General features: G+C 39.2%; 1 protein-coding gene across 4 annotated transcripts in view; it reads left to right on the top strand.

The window, feature by feature from the left end:
* HIPK1 (homeodomain interacting protein kinase 1) overlaps window positions 1-17,555 on the top strand; it is a 47,354-nt gene extending 29,799 nt beyond the window's left edge. For 3 of the 4 annotated variants that reach the window (XM_060139286.1, XM_060139284.1, XM_060139282.1), the window contains 8 exons: window positions 2,815-2,936; window positions 3,882-4,016; window positions 6,646-6,788; window positions 7,197-7,379; window positions 7,872-8,078; window positions 9,632-9,873; window positions 11,551-11,681; window positions 12,766-17,555. In XM_060139286.1, the coding sequence (XP_059995269.1) occupies window positions 2,815-2,936; window positions 3,882-4,016; window positions 6,646-6,788; window positions 7,197-7,379; window positions 7,872-8,078; window positions 9,632-9,873; window positions 11,551-11,681; window positions 12,766-13,254 (1,652 nt within the window). In that variant the 3' untranslated portion in view covers window positions 13,255-17,555. The remainder of the gene's footprint in view (window positions 1-2,814; window positions 2,937-3,881; window positions 4,017-6,645; window positions 6,789-7,196; window positions 7,380-7,871; window positions 8,079-9,631; window positions 9,874-11,550; window positions 11,682-12,765) is intronic. The other variant, XM_060139283.1, reaches the window with a different exon arrangement.
* Window positions 17,556-18,882: the final 1,327 nt, after the last annotated feature.

The following is an 18,882-nucleotide window of genomic DNA, read 5'->3' as shown; positions in this document are numbered from 1 at the left end:
CAGGGAGAAACCACAGGGAGAGAGGAGGAGCAGATTCAAAACCTGTAAATGCAAATTTAGCCTAATTTACCCAATTATTTTTTTCGTATGCTTCATAATAGTAAATTCTATACTTTGGGTTGTCATATGTTGAGTGATTCTTCTACTGAACTTAGCAAATAGCCACCCCTCTCCCCTTCACCTTTCCCAAAGTGAGTTTCATTGGAACAGTTTTCAGATGTGCAACTGAAAAAGTTTTCTGCTTCTTCTCAGATGATATTTAAGAGATGAGGCAGAAGAACTTTTAGTTCCTTTAACAAAACAAAATGTAAGGAGAAGAGGTAGAGGGGGAAAGTGGTTTAAGTTTAACCCCTTTTGGTATAATTAGGGAAGTATAAGCTTTGGAAATTTTTTTCCTATTTAGGAAGTCTAAATAACCTGAGGAGCTAGATAGAGCAAATTTTAAAATTTACAAATGAAAGGGAGTTTTAAAATGAAAGTGATGACAATAATGAAAACTGATATGTGTTAGTTACTACATGCCAGATAATGTTCTAAGTGCTTTTTCATGTATGTATTCATACTCACAAACAACCCTGGGAAGTGGATAATGTCATTATGCCCAATTTATAGGTGAGAAAACTGATCGTGATTCCCTCATTTGCCCAGTTTTTATGTCCAGTCAGCGGTAGGGCCATGATTTTGAACCCAGGCAGTGGGCCCATAGCTTATACGTCTTGAAGTGTTATACTCTGTACTGCCTTTCAGTGTCTAAACTCAAAGAGCTGTAGGGAGTTGTCAGTTCATTTGCCAACCACAGCCATATGCTGGTTTCTGCCCAGCAGGCCTCTGTACCAGGTTGCCTACTTTTCTTTCACCATCTGCTCTTTCACAAGATGCCTACACTTAGAGGAGAATAGACCCTCATCCATTTGACAGCTTTACTCTTCTTGCCATACTTTCATGTTTTTTTTTAATTTAAAGGGCTATGTTCAACAAAAACAAAAAACAAAACAAATAATAAAAACAAAACTTTAATCCAAGTTCAGGGTTCAGGGAGAACCTTCCCAAAGGGTTGCCTTTTGTTAATTCTTTGTTTCCACTTGGGGTTCCCTGCAAAAGCTAGTTTTAAACTAGCTTGACTGCTGTGGCTTAGCCTAAATTACTATAGCAATCTAATACTTATTTAGAGTCACATTTGTGGGTCAGTATATAAATACTACTTTCTATAGTATTCCAGTTGACCAAAATAGACATTTTGCTCAGTGGAAACTATAATTCTGTAATTTTGTCCTCTTTTATTTCATCATCCTGGGACACAAAGATGAGCTTCTATAGTGAACATTTCTTCCTAAATTTTGCCGTAGGAGGCTATTGCAATAATGTTGTCTTGTAGTTAGCCATGGAAATATAGACAAGAATCCTTGATGTTACTTAGCTTTCTGATTAGATAGCATTGCCTTAGGAAGAATGGCTGGCAATTTTTTTTTTTTTTAATCTGGATACCTGGATTTGTTTCCTTTTCTTTTTATGTAAGTAGCACTTTTAAAAAAGTTATTATTAGAGTGTTGTAATTCTGATTTTACTAGTCTCTTTTACTTTGTACATTTCTGGATTATGTTTTCCTATGTGACAATTAGTTACTAAATTAAATTACTGAAATGCAAAATTGGAAGACTTAGCTTGCTGAAAACAACAATATTAGAGTTTATGAGTTATGCTCATTTGATACCTCCATAGTAATATTCAGAGAAATTAGTTGGTGATAGCCTAGAAAGTGTCACTGAAGGAATATTCTAATTAAAATGGCTGTATCACTTAACAAAATGCAAGCATCAGTGAATCAAGAGGCATTATAGAAACTTAAATTCTTTACGTTGAAAGCCTTGATAGGGTAGGTTTAAAAGAAAGTTTTGAAGGTTCTCTTCTCAAGTCTTGGCAAAAGGGAGAACTATCTTGAGCCCTTCTTTTCCCCAGAATGAGATACTCCTGATTGCAGGAAACATTTATTCAACATTTGTGCCCAGAGGATAATGAATAAAATGATAAAGAGACATGGTCACTGTTCTAAAGGCAGCAAAAAGTTCTTAATTTTCCTAGCTTTCCATTAGCTAGAGAAGAGCTTTAGAAAGCTGTCAGTGACGAGAGCAGATTTCTAAAATAAGTACAAAAAAGTGTTTCTGTAAACCACAATGTCTGCTTTTAAAATATTTTTATCCTAGGCATAATTCCTTCAGTTCACATACTGGTTAAAGATAAAATATATGACTAAATTGTGAACTAGGTTATGTATTTTTGAGCAGTTGGGTAAAAACATCCCCTTAAAATAGTCTAAATAAAAGGGTAACCAAGATAATAAATTATTGAGCTTTTCATAATGTTTCTTATCTAATTAGCCAGAAGTTATAAAGTCTTTGCCTTTAATAGATTACACTTTTTAAATGCTTAAGTGTTTTTTTTCCCTCTAGGATTAAAAGCTGAACATAACTTACTAAGTGAAGGTTTTTTGTTTGTTTTTGCCTCTGCTGTTAATGGGAGTGGGATGAGTGTTGTGTTTTAAGCTTTGTTGGATAAAAAAAAAAAAGTTTTGAATTTCCCGAAGCCAGCCCTCCCTCTGTCAGGCATCTTTCCATTAATCCAACCTGAAGGGAATCAAGTCTCCCTTTTCTTAACTTCCCAGACTTTGGTGAAACGCCTTTGTCTTAAGTGTCTAGAACTAAAACCTGGGTGGTAGATTTTTCAAACCAAAAAGCTAAAAACAAACCCAAAAACCCCCAAACAAGCAATATCCCCAGACCTAGCAAAGCAGTATAACTGTGATGTTACTTTTTACAGCTGGACTACAAGCAACAACAAAGCATTCTGGATTCCCTGTGAGGATGGATAATGCTGTGCCAATTGTACCCCAGGCACCAGCTGCTCAGCCACTACAGATACAGTCGGGAGTTCTTACACAGGTAAAAGACAGAGCAGCTTGGATACTCAATAGTGCTGAAGTTCTCTGAAGCACTGTTGAGAATCAGATATTTTGTCCTAGAAAATGATATTTGCTTTGACTGTAAGATCTTTCTTGGTCACGATTCAGTGGACTTAAAATGAAACATCTATAATGGAATGACATACTCATTCCTAACACTATTGCAACTCTGCCAGTGACTTCCTTAGACTTGGAGACATAAATATCCAGACTTTGAGAAATTGTCTGCTGAGTAAATTTAATTTTGTGGGATGAAGTTAATTTTTTATCTTGATGCTCTTAAAGGTATAGGACACATGTAACAACACTTTGATTCTAAAAGTAAAAGGTTCCCCTTTTGCTCTCTTAGTGTCCCCATTACTCACTCTTTGAGAATTTCATCACAGTTGAGAGGCTGGATTATATCAGGATGCCTCTTCGAGTATTACATTCCTTCATTCCTTGTGTTTAACTAGGCTGTAGAAAGGTTTAAAACTTTATCCCTGCCATGCAAAACGCAGCTAAGATGGTCAAGAAACTCATGAAATATTCATATAAGCAACAAATACTATATTTTTAATTCTGTGTATAAATGTTTGTGGCCTGTGACACATAGCAAATCTGAAATCCAAAACCCTGATTTTGTGAGTAGGAAGAGGAAGAATTCTTAATACGTGCCTTTGTTAACTGAGTTTTTTAGAACTGATCCTCTGAATCCAGCCCAAGAAGGATTCCCGTACTTTTTTGCTTTAGGCCATTGACATTTGACCTAGTGGTCCAATGCTGTGCGGAGTTGAAGGGGAAAGTTGTGTTTGGTACATGCATTTTAAGTGATATGAAACTACTGCTTATTGTTGGTAATAACTTGGGGGGAATGAAAACCCTTCTGAATCCAGATAACCTGCCTCCGTGTTTGTTTCACTCACCTGCCTAATCTACATTTCAGGGAAGCTGTACACCACTAATGGTAGCAACTCTCCACCCTCAAGTAGCCACCATCACACCGCAGTATGCGGTGCCCTTTACTCTGAGCTGCGCAGCCGGCCGGCCGGCGCTGGTTGAACAGACTGCCGCTGTACTGGTAATTCCCCTCACTTGATTGTGTTACTAACGGAGTTTCTTTGGTTTCTTTTTTTTTTTTTACTTTTTCCTGTTTGTTTTTGTTCTGTTTTCTTCTGGTTTTCTCATTTTTCCAAAAAAATTTTTTTAACTTAGTCTTTGCAGAGGGCATGGAAGCATGTGCCATCTTGTGGCTGTGTTCTTGCTACATCTTTAATGTCTCATTGTTTTCCTCCCCAACATTTGCTGAAGCACTGTTTGACTCTGATGTTCAGTGTGGCTCTGAAAGGGGTCAGACCCCTTGATTCTTCTTTGCCAGCCTAGTGTGATAAAAGCTCTTGGTGTAGCCTCAGAAGAGCTTCAACACTGTTATCTGTTTCTCTGCCCTATCTTTTACCCTGTGAACCTTGAGAATGAAGGAAATGGCCTTTAGTTTGGCTCTGCTACAGGTACCGGATGGCCAAAATTGGAACTCCTTGGCAAGTTAGCTTCCTTCTTTATTGACTGTTTTAAGCTTCTAAAACTTTTGTGTATGTAGAAATGTTTAAGATGCTCTTACTTTATTTCCTTATTAGTTGACATTAACTTTCCGTCTCTGAACACATGAAGATAACTCTTTGCCACTTATGATCAGTGACAGCTAATATCTTCCATTTAAACATCTTCCCTTTAGAGCCTTTTTAGATCATATTTCATTTGTTGGTTGAAATCAAAGGTGAACTCGTTTATAGGGGTTTTGGAGAAATTAATTATTTTACAAATAGGTCTTTATACAAAAGACCTATTTATACTGAAAAACTTTATGTAAGAATATCTTTGTTATCAAAAGTCATGGGGAAAATTTATTAAATATAGCAGCAAATGTAGTGTGGGTTTTAGAGATAGGAAAACAAACAAATAGGACTTTGAGGTATATTTCAGCATTTGTAACCTTAATAGTGATTTTTGGATGTGTTTGGTTTATTTGGGGGAGTTAGAATTATTTATTTGACATCTGGCATTTTATCATTTAAAATTTAAAATTAGATAAGCATTCGAAAACCTAATTGATACTGTTGACCCCTGATATTTGTTCATCTTTCAGAGTGGCTTTAAATTTCTTTTGTTGTTTCTCAAGGACTCGTGTGAGTGAAAAACACTTTCAGAATACATACTTAAGTTGCTGGAATTTCTTTGGTTTTCAATTAAAGAGTCTTTGTCACTGCCAAATTAATTACATCATAAGCATAAGCCCTGAGTGTGAGGGAGTCAGATATATTTCCAACTTGATTGATCCAAGCCACTGGTTTTAACTTACACACCTGTAGTTTTGAGGTTGGGAATGTTAGTTGACACTTCTCCTTTGCTGCTTCTCTTAAGTTTGCACTAGCCATTTGCTAAGCTTTGCATATTTTTGTTCTTCCTCTGTCAAAACAGTTCGTCGCTTGGAACGCCAGATTTCTGCCTCACGTTGAAATGTTATTTCTTGCTTTGTATTAAACTACATGCTTTGTCTTGTGCAGGTGTTGGCTTATGGAAAGACGCATGGTGTGACTTAACATACTTCTCTTATTTTTTGTTTTGTTTTGTTTTGTTTTGAATTCTGCTTATGGTAGCAGACATGTTTGCAGTTTCTCTGATTTGAAGGCTTCTTGTTTGGAACCGGTATTTGTAACAAGTGGATCTGTTACTTGCAGAAATATTTTTAAAACAGTGTGTTGATGGCCTTGCAGTTTGGAATTCCAGAAACAGAACCATATGTACCCAAGCATTGTAGGTGATTGTACTGTGGAATTCAGGTTTAAAAAGCAGACTTTCAAATCTGTTCCCATTTTTCTAGGAAATGCCACAATTTCCGTAAGAAGTACAGAAAACATATTTGTTGCTATTTATTGCAAGTGGCATGGCTTGTTAAGAACTACAAACAATATATTTTCTTTTAGTGATTAGTTTTTATGTCGAGTTATGTTTCTACAAATGATGCATATTTAGGAAACTACTAAAAACAAAATATGGTACTCTCCGCATCTATTTCTTAAATATTTTTCTTATTGCATTTTTTAAAAATGCTATCACATGGCTATAAATGATGAAGTTAGCTTTCTCTTGCTGGCATTAAGCTTGTTTGCCAAAGGATTTTGGCCTTTGGTCATCCACATCTGGCTCCATTTTCCAAGGACTACCCTTTTAAAAAGGAACAATTCTCCTCTTTGTTTTATGGGTTGAATTGACCTGATGTCTTTTATCTGATTGGCACTCAAATTTTTAAATTCCTATTTTTAATCTCAAGGGAGTTGTCTTAACTCTTTCTTGGGATGTTTTTAGACTCTTTGCAAAAATGTTACTCCAGCATTTAACTAGAGCTTACTTCTGAACTTTCAGATTCCTTTACTCTGCAGTATAATAGAAACTCTTAACCACAGGGATCTTCTTTTCTTTAATACCCTGGTGGTCAGGTTATGGAGGTGGCCAAGAGAAGGCAGCGTGTTCTTTTTCCCTGTTCATAAGACTTGTAACCTTGAGCCCCTCTGACCTTCCTTTTTTAAATCTCTGCAAGTTAACAATCTACAAGAAACTTCTTTTAAGCTATTAATTTTTCTTTCATCTAAAAAACAGAAGAAAAAGCCAAGAGTGAGTCAAGTCTGGATCTTTTTGTGTTTGTTTCCTTACAGCAGGCTTGGCCTGGAGGAACCCAACAAATTCTCCTGCCTTCAACTTGGCAACAGTTGCCTGGGGTAGCTCTACACAACTCAGTCCAGCCCACTGCAGTGATTCCAGAGGCCATGGGCAGTGGCCAGCAGCTCACAGACTGGAGGCAAGTGCCCTGTGTTCCTCTCTGGGAGAATTTGCAAGGGCAGGTCCCTTAGGGAAGGACCACTTGAGGATTTGGTGAGACAGGAAGAAGGTAAAGGAAAGGAGAGATTTATCTCTGTGTGAAATCCTTGAAGAAAAGAATCCATATCAGGCTAGGAGACGGAGTTACAAGAAAACTTTGAATGCAGGAAAACAGTAGGTTCTAAGTTCAGAAATTATTTACTTCAGATTTAAAGAAAGTGTTATGCAATAAACCATACAGTGAAAACCCCTAAAGCCTTATAATCCAGGTGCCCAACTATAAAAATAAAACACAGCTTTATTTAGTTGTTTTAATTGCTTTTAGTACCTATTTGGTCCTGACTTCCCAGTGTTTTCAGCATTCATACTTCTCTTTCTGATGATACAGGAATGCCCACTCTCATGGCAACCAGTACAGCACTATTATGCAGCAGCCATCCTTGCTGACTAACCATGTGACATTGGCCACTGCTCAGCCCCTTAATGTTGGTGTTGCCCATGTTGTCAGACAACAACAATCCAGTTCCCTCCCTTCAAAGAAGAATAAGCAGTCTGCTCCAGTCTCTTCTAAGTAAGTCTCTGTTAGGGCTGATAGTTAAAATTGCCAGTTTGAAAGATATGTCGCCTGGCATCTAGAGTGTTGGAGTATAGACACTTCTGGTATGAAGCAGTGAGAAGCTGCCAAATTGAAAAGAGCTAACCTTCGGGCATGCACGCAGAGGTGTTCTGGTTATGCTGATCCTTTCTCTCTGCTGCCACTTTGAATCCAGCCTTCTTTTGGCTGATGTTTTTAGTTTTCTGCCCACTTCACAGAGTGAAATTTCACCACGGGGTAAAGGGCATACAAAAATAAAATCTATATTCTAATTTTGGTGTTCTTGTCCTGGAAACCCTGGCTAGAGTGGTTAGTTTATTTTTTATTGGGACTTTTATAGTTAAGTGTATTGGCTTAATGATTTGGTAAGAAGGAATCAAAGAGTAAATTGGAAAGAGTTCTGGGGAAAAGATATCTAGTTTTGGGGACCAAGCACTGAATGATCTTTCTTGTGACCTTTTCCTACAGGTCCTCTCTGGATGTTCTGCCTTCTCAAGTCTATTCTCTGGTTGGGAGCAGCCCCCTCCGTACCACATCTTCTTATAATTCCCTAGTCCCTGTACAAGATCAGCATCAGCCAATCATCATTCCAGATACTCCCAGCCCTCCTGTGAGTGTCATCACTATCCGCAGTGACACTGATGAGGAAGAGGACAACAAATATAAGCCCAATAGGTAAGACAGGTGAATGGTTCCCTAGCTCTGTGGCTCCTGCCCTTGGTCTTAGTCTGTTGGCTTCACACAAGTGGCTCAATTTTGGCTATGAAAGGAAGGACTAAAAAGGGGTATTTAGGAAGCATGGCCGTGGATGAGTGAGCCAGAACACTCAAGTTTCCGTAACTGAGCATTGTCAAGTTTTCTGTAATATTATACATGTTCATCAGTTAAATCAGTCGTTCAGATACATTAGATGGAAGGTATAGATTACGTTGTCAGGCTGTTCTGGCTTGGAATGCACATTATGTACTACAGACATGATCCCCTGCCTTTAAGGAACTTTAGAGTCTGAAAACAGATACTGTAACAGAAGCATGTAAAAAACAATTAATTGGAACAAGTTGGTAGATATGAGATTATATGAAATTCGTGTAATTTTTTAATCTGAACAGACCTCTTTGGAAGAGGTAGAACTTTAAGTAGGGCTACCTTCTTTTCCCCCCTCTGCTATATGGTCATTCAGTTTAAGAATTTAAGTACCAGATTATTTCCTCTTATCCCAGCACCTTAATCCAAGTCCTTAATTGGCAGTTAACTAAGAGAGATAGGATACATTTAAGAACTGTGATACACACCTCTCTTGGTGTGAACATAGTTGCCTTGATTGTTCTGTGTTCTTCTTCATTGTGTTTTTGGTGTTAGGCATATAGAAGAAGCAATAACTCTACTTTTACCTGAGGAGGAAGGATTCACGCATGAAAGTAACTTAGGAGACTTAACAGAGTCACGTGTAAATGAAGTTTAAATGAAAGAGTAAATTTAGAATGAAATACTCGAAAAGGGCTATTTACAAATGGTATTTACAAATGGTAAATAGACTTGAAACTAAGTTTTGAAAGTGGTTATTGAACTGATTTGGGGAAGAAAAAAGTTAACTTTCCAGTGAAGAAAAGGGGCCTAGTACTGGCAAAAATTATATAACCAGCAGGATTGCTTTGACCGGAGGCAAGCCTATTAAAAATTAAGGAAAAGGTAAAGTTAGTAAGGTAGGGATCATTTTTTTAAAAAACACCTATAGTGAGAAGTTTGATTAGATACAGTAAAGAACCATTTATAGTCTAGCAGGGTGATATGAAAATAAAGTGGTGTTTGAAGAATGCTGTTGAAATAACTGCGAATGGGAATGGCTAAGAGGCAACATAGAATAGTTGCTAGAGGTGTGTACTTTGGAGTCATTCTGTCCTGGATCTGAATCCTGTCTTCACAACTTATCACTTGTGTGACCTTGGTCAAGTTTCTTAATCTCCATCTCCCTCTGCCTCAGTTACCTTATCTGCAAAACAGGGATAAAGTACCTACTTCATGGAAGTGGTGTGAGGATTCAGTGAGATATGTGTAGAGTGTAAGAATAGTGCCTGATGCATAATAAGCACTCAGAAATTTGTTGCTGCTACTGTTGTTATTATTACTATCATCATGATTATCATCATTTTTATTATGGGAAGACCAGAGACCAGCAAAGAAACATTGCTAAAAGGGGGTTGAATTTTCATGTATTTTCTTCTCCTCAGCTCTGGCCTGAAGGCAAGGTCTAATGTCATCAGTTATGTCACTGTCAATGATTCTCCAGACTCTGACTCTTCCTTGAGCAGCCCATATTCCACTGATACCCTGAGTGCTCTCCGGGGCAATAGTGGACCCCTTCCGGAGGGTCCCGGCAGAGTCGTGGGGGATGGCGCTGGCACCCGCACCATCATTGTACCTCCACTGAAAACTCAGCTTGGTGACTGCACTGTAGCAACCCAGGCCTCAGGTGAGTTCGTTCACAGCTGGAGTTGAATGCTCCTTTGATGTGTGTATCTTTAGTATTTTGCTATAATCTGCTTTTGCCAATGGTACAGACCAGTGGTGTAGATTTTCCTAAAAATTGCCTAGTTCAGAAATCAGTTCCTTGTGATATGAAATTGTTTTTGGCCATCAGTTTATCTTCCTGTGTTTATTTTGCTTGGATCAATATAAAAGTGAGTTTGTAGACTCAGTAATACACTCACTGTTGATGGGAGAAGGTAGATACGACTTTTGTTAGATGGCAGGGAGAATTAACAGGCAGGTTTTTTTGCCACAGGTGATTCAGATTTGACAATCCAGAAATGAATGGGAACTGATAATATTAAAAGTGATTGCAAAAGTTTTTTTGGAAAACAATATGTACTTTAGATCTTTTCTCGCCCAGTGGCATAGCAGTGATGCTTTTGTGGGTTGTATTATCAACCAAATTACCTCCATCTGTTTTGCTCTGTGAGATGCTGGGTTTAGGTTCCCGGGTTCAGTTATTGGGTAATGAAATGCTAACTGCAGTAACAAGCCCCAGTTTTCGTGGCTTAACATAATAGAAATTTATTTCTTAGTCACGTGAGTTCCCAGTGCAAGTGCTCCTGGTTGGTAGGCCTGGCAGCGAGTTAAGGATCAGAGCCTTGGAATCCTCGGCATCCAATCAGAAGGAGAAGGAAAGTATGGAGGAGGCACACACAATTTTTAACCTCTTTAGCCCTGGAAATAGTGAAAACTCATCACATGGCCCCACCTAGAGGCAAGGGGGCCCAGAAAAATATAGTCCTTGTCTAGGCAGCTCTTTTCCAGTGGCAACTCTATACACCAAAGGCGAGGACTGAAATTTTGGCATCGATATAGCCATCTCTTCGTACTTTTATGAATTAGTGTTTTACCATGAATTATAATACTGCCGAAGACATAAACAGTGTTCTAGTTTGAGGGTGACGTGTGGTTCTCCTCCTGAGAAGTAGACAACTGTCCATTGCAGACAGGGCAAAACTTCCTGATGCCAGGCTACTGAGAAACATTATTAGGAGCTCTGTCCACTATTGGGTCCAAAGAAAATAGGTTGCTCCACAAGTCACTGAATAAATGCTCCAGTTTTCCTAGTGGGACCACAGAAGGAAGCAAAATTTTGAAAATTGATCGTGCTTATATTCAGCTGCACTTTCTGCAGTTTCTTAGAATTTGAAGACAGTGAATGCCCAACAAGATATAATCTTGTCTTCCTTTAAACCCCTTTGACACCTAAATGTTCCTAAATATTACCAATATCTTACTCAGCTTCACATTGTCATTTCTGTACTTGTTTAATCCCTTCCTACATAAACTCTAGGCTCCTTGAGAGCAGGGACCATGTCTTACTTGTGTTTATATTTCTAATAGTACCTTTCACATTACTGGAGATTAGATAATATTTACTGAAGTGAACCTTTTGAAGATCTTTATGGAGCTTTGTAGAAAGACAGAAAAGAAATGGATAATACAGTTTTTGTTCTTCTAGTGTAAATGTAATTGAGGAAATAAGATACACATGAAACCTTAACTCTTGCAAACGTCATACAAACATGGACTGATTAATATGATGCCGTCTGAGGTTTAGCTCAGTGATACTGAGTCCACGTCTGCTCATAACTAAAGCCTGACCCTTTCTTAGGTCTCCTGAGCAGTAAGACCAAGCCAGTGGCTTCAGTGAGCGGGCAGTCATCTGGATGCTGTATCACCCCCACAGGATATCGAGCTCAGCGCGGGGGGACCAGCGCAGCACAGCCACTCAACCTTAGCCAGGTAAGCACTAGGGGCTGCTGCCTTCTGTTTGGGGCCCCCGCTATTGTTACTCTCTGGAGAACCCTGCTTCTGGCTGGACTGCTGAATAAAGCCAAATGAAGCCCCTTTTGTGTCAAACAATTTGGTGTTCCATGGCCTGTGTCATATCTGTATGTGTTGTGTCTCTTCATTCCCTCTGTAAACGTGTTCAGAATGTACGTTCCAGGTTTTCCATCAGACCTCCCTAGTCTATCCTGGAAGATGAGAGAAATGTGTGGAATTTAGAAAGTGCCTAGGATGCTTTAGTTCTTGCCTCGTTCTGCACCACCACATGCATTGAGACTAGATTCTCTTTCTTTATCTCCTGGGTCATAAATAACCTGAGCCTTACTCTGTTTACTTGAAGCAAGAGACAGTGAAAAAGCTTTCTGGATACTTAATCAACTGGTTCTAGTCTTACATGGTGCTTGAGTCTGGGATTTGGGGCTTTTTTCTCTCCATCTGATCCTCTGATGGGGTGGGGAGGGTCACTATTCTATTTGTGTTCACTTTTTCCTCAGCTGAAATTCTGGTGCTTGTATGATGTCTACTAGTAGTGAGAAAGTGTAAATATGAGGGTGTAACTGTGTGGTTGTGTGTGTGTGAGAGAGAGAGAGCACATGCAGGTGCAAATGTAAGTTCGAGTTAGTGCATGTGTCTTGGGCTCCACAGTTCAAGAGGGATATGAAAAACTTAGAGGAGAGCAAGAGAAAACAATGGCAAGGAAGAAAGGTTAGGAAAAATTCAGTCACTGATGCCAGAATAGGGTGAGTTGAGTCGACAGTTATTTACTTGCAGGAGTGAGTAACCCTATGAACTCTTGATTTCCCCCTTTCCTCTGTCATACTTGAGAGCAAACTGCTGCTGTCTGGGCTGGGTTACGATCTATTCTGCCAGGAGGCAGAGGGATGGATGGCTGACTTCTGACAGCATTGCCAGTCTGGGAGATTCTGTGCTATGGCAGCCCAGAAGCAGTATGAGTTAGAACCTCAACTCTCAAATTGGCCTTTGGTGCCCTGAGCCAGGGTGACCTCAAGATTCCTCACTTCCTTCTTCCTCCTTCCAGAACCAGCAATCATCATCAGCTCCAACCTCACAGGAGAGAAGCAGCAACCCTGCCCCCCGCAGGCAGCAGGCGTTTGTGGCCCCGCTCTCCCAAGCCCCTTACGCCTTCCAGCATGGCAGCCCACTACATTCGACTGGGCACCCACACCTGGCCCCAGCCCCTGCTCACCTGCCAAGCCAGCCTCACCTGTATACGTATGCTGCCCCCACTTCTGCTACTGCATTGGGCTCCACCAGCTCCATTGCTCATCTCTTCTCCCCGCAGGGCTCCTCAAGGCATGCTGCAGCGTATACCACCCACCCTAGCACTCTGGTGCACCAGGTCCCTGTCAGTGTTGGGCCCAGTCTCCTCACTTCTGCCAGCGTGGCCCCTGCTCAGTACCAACACCAATTTGCCACCCAGTCTTACATTGGGTCTTCCCGAGGCTCAACCATTTACACTGGATACCCACTGAGCCCTACCAAGATCAGCCAGTATTCTTACTTGTAGTTGGTGAGTATGAGGGAGGAGGGGTCAGAGTTCTTAATGGGCTGTGATGAGCTCCTCCCTCACCCTCTCCTGAAACTCCTTAGCCAGCAACTTGCTCTGCAGGGGCCCACTGAAGCAGAAGGCTTTTCTCTGGGGAACCTGTCTCAGTGTTGACTGCATTGTTGTAGTCTCCCAAAGTCTGCCCTATTTTTTAATTCTTTATTTTTGTGACAGCATTTTTGGTATTTGGAAGAGTTCAGATGCCCATCATCTGCAGTTACCAAGGAAGAGAGATCATTCTGAAGTTAACCTTTGAAAAATATTTTCTCTCTCTGACTTGATTTCTATAAATGCTTTTAAAAACAAGTGAAGTTCCTCTTTATTTAACTTTATTTTATTGTAATTGCTGGTCAGAGGAAAAATGCTGATAGAAGGACTTGAAATCTGATAACAAGAAAAGAAAAATCATTACTTTCTGCTTGTTTAAAAACCAAGACTTAATTGCTTATCTTAAGAGCAGCTTGCACAAGTCTGTATTTTAACTATCTTGCATTTCTCCTCAAAATTTTACCTTTGCTAATGGGACATTTAAGCTTACAGTGTTTCAATTTTGTTTTCATGTCATGTTATATTTAGTGGGAAATTGTTATTTTTGCAAAACTGGTTACATACTACTCTCTGTTACTGTTGGGATTCTCTCAGTTGCTCCTGTGTTTATTATTAAAGTAGTGTTAAAAAGGCAGCTCACCATTTGCTGGTAACTTAGTGTGAGAGAATCCATACCTACCGTGAAAGCACCAGGTATTCTTTCTAAATGAACCCTGTGCATTCTTTTTAAATTATTTTTGAAAAGTCCTTCTCTCTCTGATTTAGCTTAAATTTTATTATTGGAAAAGCCATTAAGGTGGTTATTATTGTATGGTGGTAGTTGTTTTATTATATGCAAAATCTCTTTGTATTATGCGATACTGGCATTGATGAGCTTTGCCTAAAGGTTGTTGGCATCGATGAGCTTTGCCTGAATATTAGTATGAATTTTCAATAATACACCTCTTTCTCTCTTTGCCTCAGCTCTCCCTTCATTCTATGTGATTTATTTGGGGAGAAAGCTAAAGGATCTGAAACCGGATAAGAAACGTTGTGTATAGCTTTTATACTTTAAAGTAGCTTTCTTTGTATGCCAGCAGCAAATTGAATGCTCTCTTATTAAGACTTATATAATAAGTGCATGTAGGAATTGCAAAAAATATTTTAAAAATTTATTACTGAATTTAAAAATATTTTAGAAGTTTTGTAATGGTGGTGTTTTAATATTTTGCATAATTAAATATGTACATATTGATTAGAAGAATATAACAAGCAATTTTTCCTGCTAACCCAAAATGTTATTTGTAATCAGATGTGTAGTGATTACACTTGAATTGTGTATTTAGTGTGTTTCTGATCCTCCAGTGTTACCCCGGAGATGGAATTGATGTCTCCATTGTATTTAAACCAAAATGAACTGATACTTGTTGGAATGTATGTGAACTAATTGCAATTATATTAGAGCATATTACTGTAGTGCTGAGTGAGCAGGGGCATTGCCTGCAAGGAGAGGAGACCCTTGGAATTGTTTTGCACAGGTGTGTCTGGTGAGGAGTTGTTCAGTGTGTGTCTCTTCCTTCCCTTTCTCCTCCTTCCCTTATTGTAGTGCCTTATATGATAATGTAGTGGTTAATAGAGTTTACAGTGAGCTTGCCTTAGGACGGACCAGCAAGCCCCCGTGGACCCTAAGCTGTTCACTGGGATTTATCAGAACAGGATTAATAGCTGTGTTGTGTATATGCATTGTTCTCAGTTTCCCTGCCGACACTGAAAAATAAAAACAGCAGCTTCTCTTTTTTACCGCCACCTCTACCCCTTTCCATTTTGGATTCTCAGCCGAGTTCTCACAGAAGCATTTTCCCCATGTGGCTCTCTCACTGTGCATTGCTACCTTGCTTCTGTGAGAATTTGGGAAGCAGGTGAGAGGAGTCAAGCCAATATTAAATATGCATTTTTTTCTTTCTTTTTTTTTAAGTATGTGCAATCACTTTTAGATGAGATTTATTTTTTCCTTTTCCCATGTGGCAGTCCTTCCTGCAAATAGTTGATATTCCTAGTAAAATATTTGCTTGTTGAAAAAAACATGTAACAGATGTGTTTATACCAAAGAGCCTGTTGTATTGCTTCCCACATCCCCAATACTATGAGGAGGAGTTTTGTGAAGCCGCTGGTGACAGGGAACTCAAAGAAAGGTTTCTTAGCCGGTGAAGAATATTTAGAAGGAACCAAAGCCTGTTGAGCCATCGGGCTTTTGAGGTTTCTTTTTAACAACTTGTGTATTCTTGGGGCCCTTCAAACTGTGAAAGTGTCCTTGTACTCTCAGCTCCTACACGGATCTGGGTCAAGTAGAGAGTACTGGGGATGGCAAAGTTCCTGCCCATTAAAGATTTGGGGGAAGAAGGTTAACCCTAAGATGTAGACATGTTCCATCTGAACTGAAAATTATGTATTTGAGGGATAAGTCTAGGACTGGTTCTTTGTAGAGATGGTGTCAAGGAGGTGCAGGATGGAGATGGGAGATTTCATGGAGCCTGGTCGGCAAGCTCTGTACCAGGTTGAACACCGAGGAGCTGTCAAGGTATTTGGAATTTCTTCATTGTAAGGAGGAAGGGCTTTCAAGATGGGGCAGATAGTATAGCCTACCAGGAACATGTTGGTGTTTTCTACTTTTTTTTTTTTTATCATTATTTTGTGTTTTCAGCATTATATTGATCAAGATACCCAAGCAGTTTGTATAGTTTCTGTCACTAGTGTTATACAGTTTTCTGGTCAATGTGTGCAATCTTTGTGTCTCTTTTTGCCAAGCGCATTCTCATTTTCATGCTCAAAGGCAGATCTAGTTTCTAATGGAAATATTTTTTGTTCCTTATCTTTACAAGGGATAAGATTTGTTGTTTTTGTAAGAAATGAGATGCAGGAAAAAAACACTCCACTCCTGCTCACCCTACCCCCCACCCTCAGTCCAGTAAGTGGATACCACTTAAGATAGGAGTCTTCACGGGGAGAAGACAATACCAAGAGCTTATATTGTTACCATAATCACCTTACTAGCAGTGTGTGGCTTTAAGAATTTTAGAGATCTTCAGTATTAGTTTTGCAAATTGGCATTTCAGATTTACCAAGATAAAAATCCATCTGTGTCTGCTGAATGTGTATGTGCTCAGTGTGGCTTTAGATTCTGTCTCTGGGGCTTAACATTGCTGGCCCTGACAGGATGGGGGAAGCTCCAAGAATAAAGTGAGCAGCTGGCCCAGGTCACAGTGGCCTGACCTCAGACCAGCTTAAGGCTTTAAGTCCTGTCAGAACTTGTATTTCCAGCTTCTCCCCTTCAGGGTGAGAGAGAAAATGGGAAGGGTTAGGTACAGCCACTCTAGGCTCATCTGGACACTTGATCACTCTGGAGTTTTTAGTAGCTTCCAGGAAGTGATACTATGGTCAGTGCTCAGCTAAAATCCCAGCCCCAGGAATGAGAACTTCATTTAAACAGTTCTGACCATCCATCGTCCTCCACTAGAGGGGCTAAACTTGACTGCCCTTAGCCAGGCAAGCGCAGTAGTGTGTGTTTTATTCAGCATTATTATGCAAAAACCCACTGGTTAGGATGGTTTGTTTTAGGATAGGAAATGAAATTGCCTCTCAGTGACAGGAATGACCCAAGCCTGCTTCCTGTTTCAATTTTTTTTTTTTAACTGATGGATGGTGCAGCATGTCTACATGGTTGTTCGTTGCTAAACTTTATATAATACGTGGTTTTGATTCAGCTTGAAAAATAATCTCACTACATGTAGCAGTACATTTTATGTACATTATATGTAACGTTAGTATTTCTGCTTTGAATCCTTGATATTGCAATGGAATTCCAAGTTTATTAAATGTATTTGATATGCTAGTTATTGTGTGCGATTTAAACTTTTTTTGCTTTCTCCCTTTTCTGGTTGTGCGCTTCCTTTTATGACAAGCCTCTAGAAACAGTTTCTGAGAATTACTGAGCTATGTTTGTAATGCAGATGTACTTAGGGAGTATGTAAAATAATCATTTTAACAAAAAGAAATAGATATTTAAAATTTAATACTAACTACGGGAAAAGGGTCCATTGTGTAAAAACATAGTTTATCTTTGGATTCAATGTTTGTCTTTGGTTTTACAAAGTAGCTTGTATTTTCAGTATTTTCTACATAATATGGTAAAATGTAGAGCAATTGCAATGCATCAATAAAATGGGTAAATTTTCTGATTCATGTGGCTGTTTTTGACTTCTCTTATAGGGGTACAAAGGGGATCAACAATTGGCATCTTTGGAGTGACTAAATACATTGCATCTGAACGCCAGTAGAGTGTTAGAGACAACTTCATTCTTCATACAAATCTCCGCCCCAGAAATAAATAGGGGTCGGTAGGGAATACTTCCCAAGAATGGAGTGTCCAGGGCCCTAACTTAAGATCATCTGGATCTGGCCCTTTGAAAGATGCAGAAACTTCTGACACAGGCTAATTAAACTTTGCTTCCTAGCATGTTCCACCAAACATCTAAAGTACCAGAATGCAAATAAGAATAACCACAAGACGATGCTATTTTCCCCTCCTTTCAGAAAGCTGCACTGTTAGAAGAATCGTTTTTTTTTTCTTTTTATAACATCTTTATTGGAGTATAATTGCTTTACAATGGTGTGTTAGTTTTTGCTGTATAACAAAGTGAATCAGCTATACATATACATATATCCCCATATCTCCTCCCTATCCCACCCCTCTAGATGGTCGCATCTCCCTGTGCTATGCGGCTGCTTTCCACTAGCTGGCTGTTTTACATTTGGTAGTGTGTATATGTCCATGCCACTCTCTCACTTCATCCCAGCTTACCCTTCCCCCTCCCCATGTCCTCAAGTCCAAGGAGTAGTTTTTTTTTTTCTTTAGACGAGGACTTTGGCTCAGATTTCTCTTAAGTGAGTGATTTAAGTAAAATTTCTCCTGTTAAAGAATTAGAGATTTGTCTAGATTCATCACTGCGGGGCTCTGAATAAATGCTATGCTCATTTGACTTCTTTTGACGCATGTGTTTCAGGACAAGTCTGTCTTACAGTGGCCATTAATTTTTTGGGCTCCTGTAGTCATAGTTGGGATATGGAAATGAGAAACATTTAGAAACACCCTTTTGGGCCATAACCAAGAGAAGTTATCAATAGTCTGTTCTCTCCCATTAGTAGGGAAGTCAGAGTACGTTTATTTTGATTTAGACTGCAACATATATATTTTTCATTTTTTTTTTCCTAAATAAATGAATGTAAAATTAGTGTGAACTCACTGAACACTCCCCAGTTTGGGTAAGAGAATATGCCTAGAAACTTTCAGGCAAAGGAAAACTGTATATAGAAAGACTGCAGTCAGTCTCACTTCCAGATAATCAAGAATTAATTTACTAATTTCTCAATGACCTGTTTTGGGTTTTTTGGTTTTTGTTTTTTAGTTTTAATCTCAGATACATTCTCTTTCTTAGGCTAAATCAGAGAGAGATTGGGATAGCCCCATAAGTAATTGGATAGTCCGTGGGGAAAGCTGCATTTTAA

The sequence above is a fragment of the Lagenorhynchus albirostris genome, chromosome 2, assembly GCF_949774975.1.
Source record: "Lagenorhynchus albirostris chromosome 2, mLagAlb1.1, whole genome shotgun sequence".
NCBI classification, from domain to species: domain Eukaryota; kingdom Metazoa; phylum Chordata; class Mammalia; order Artiodactyla; family Delphinidae; genus Lagenorhynchus; species Lagenorhynchus albirostris.
This window is presented reverse-complemented; position numbering and strand designations above follow the sequence as displayed.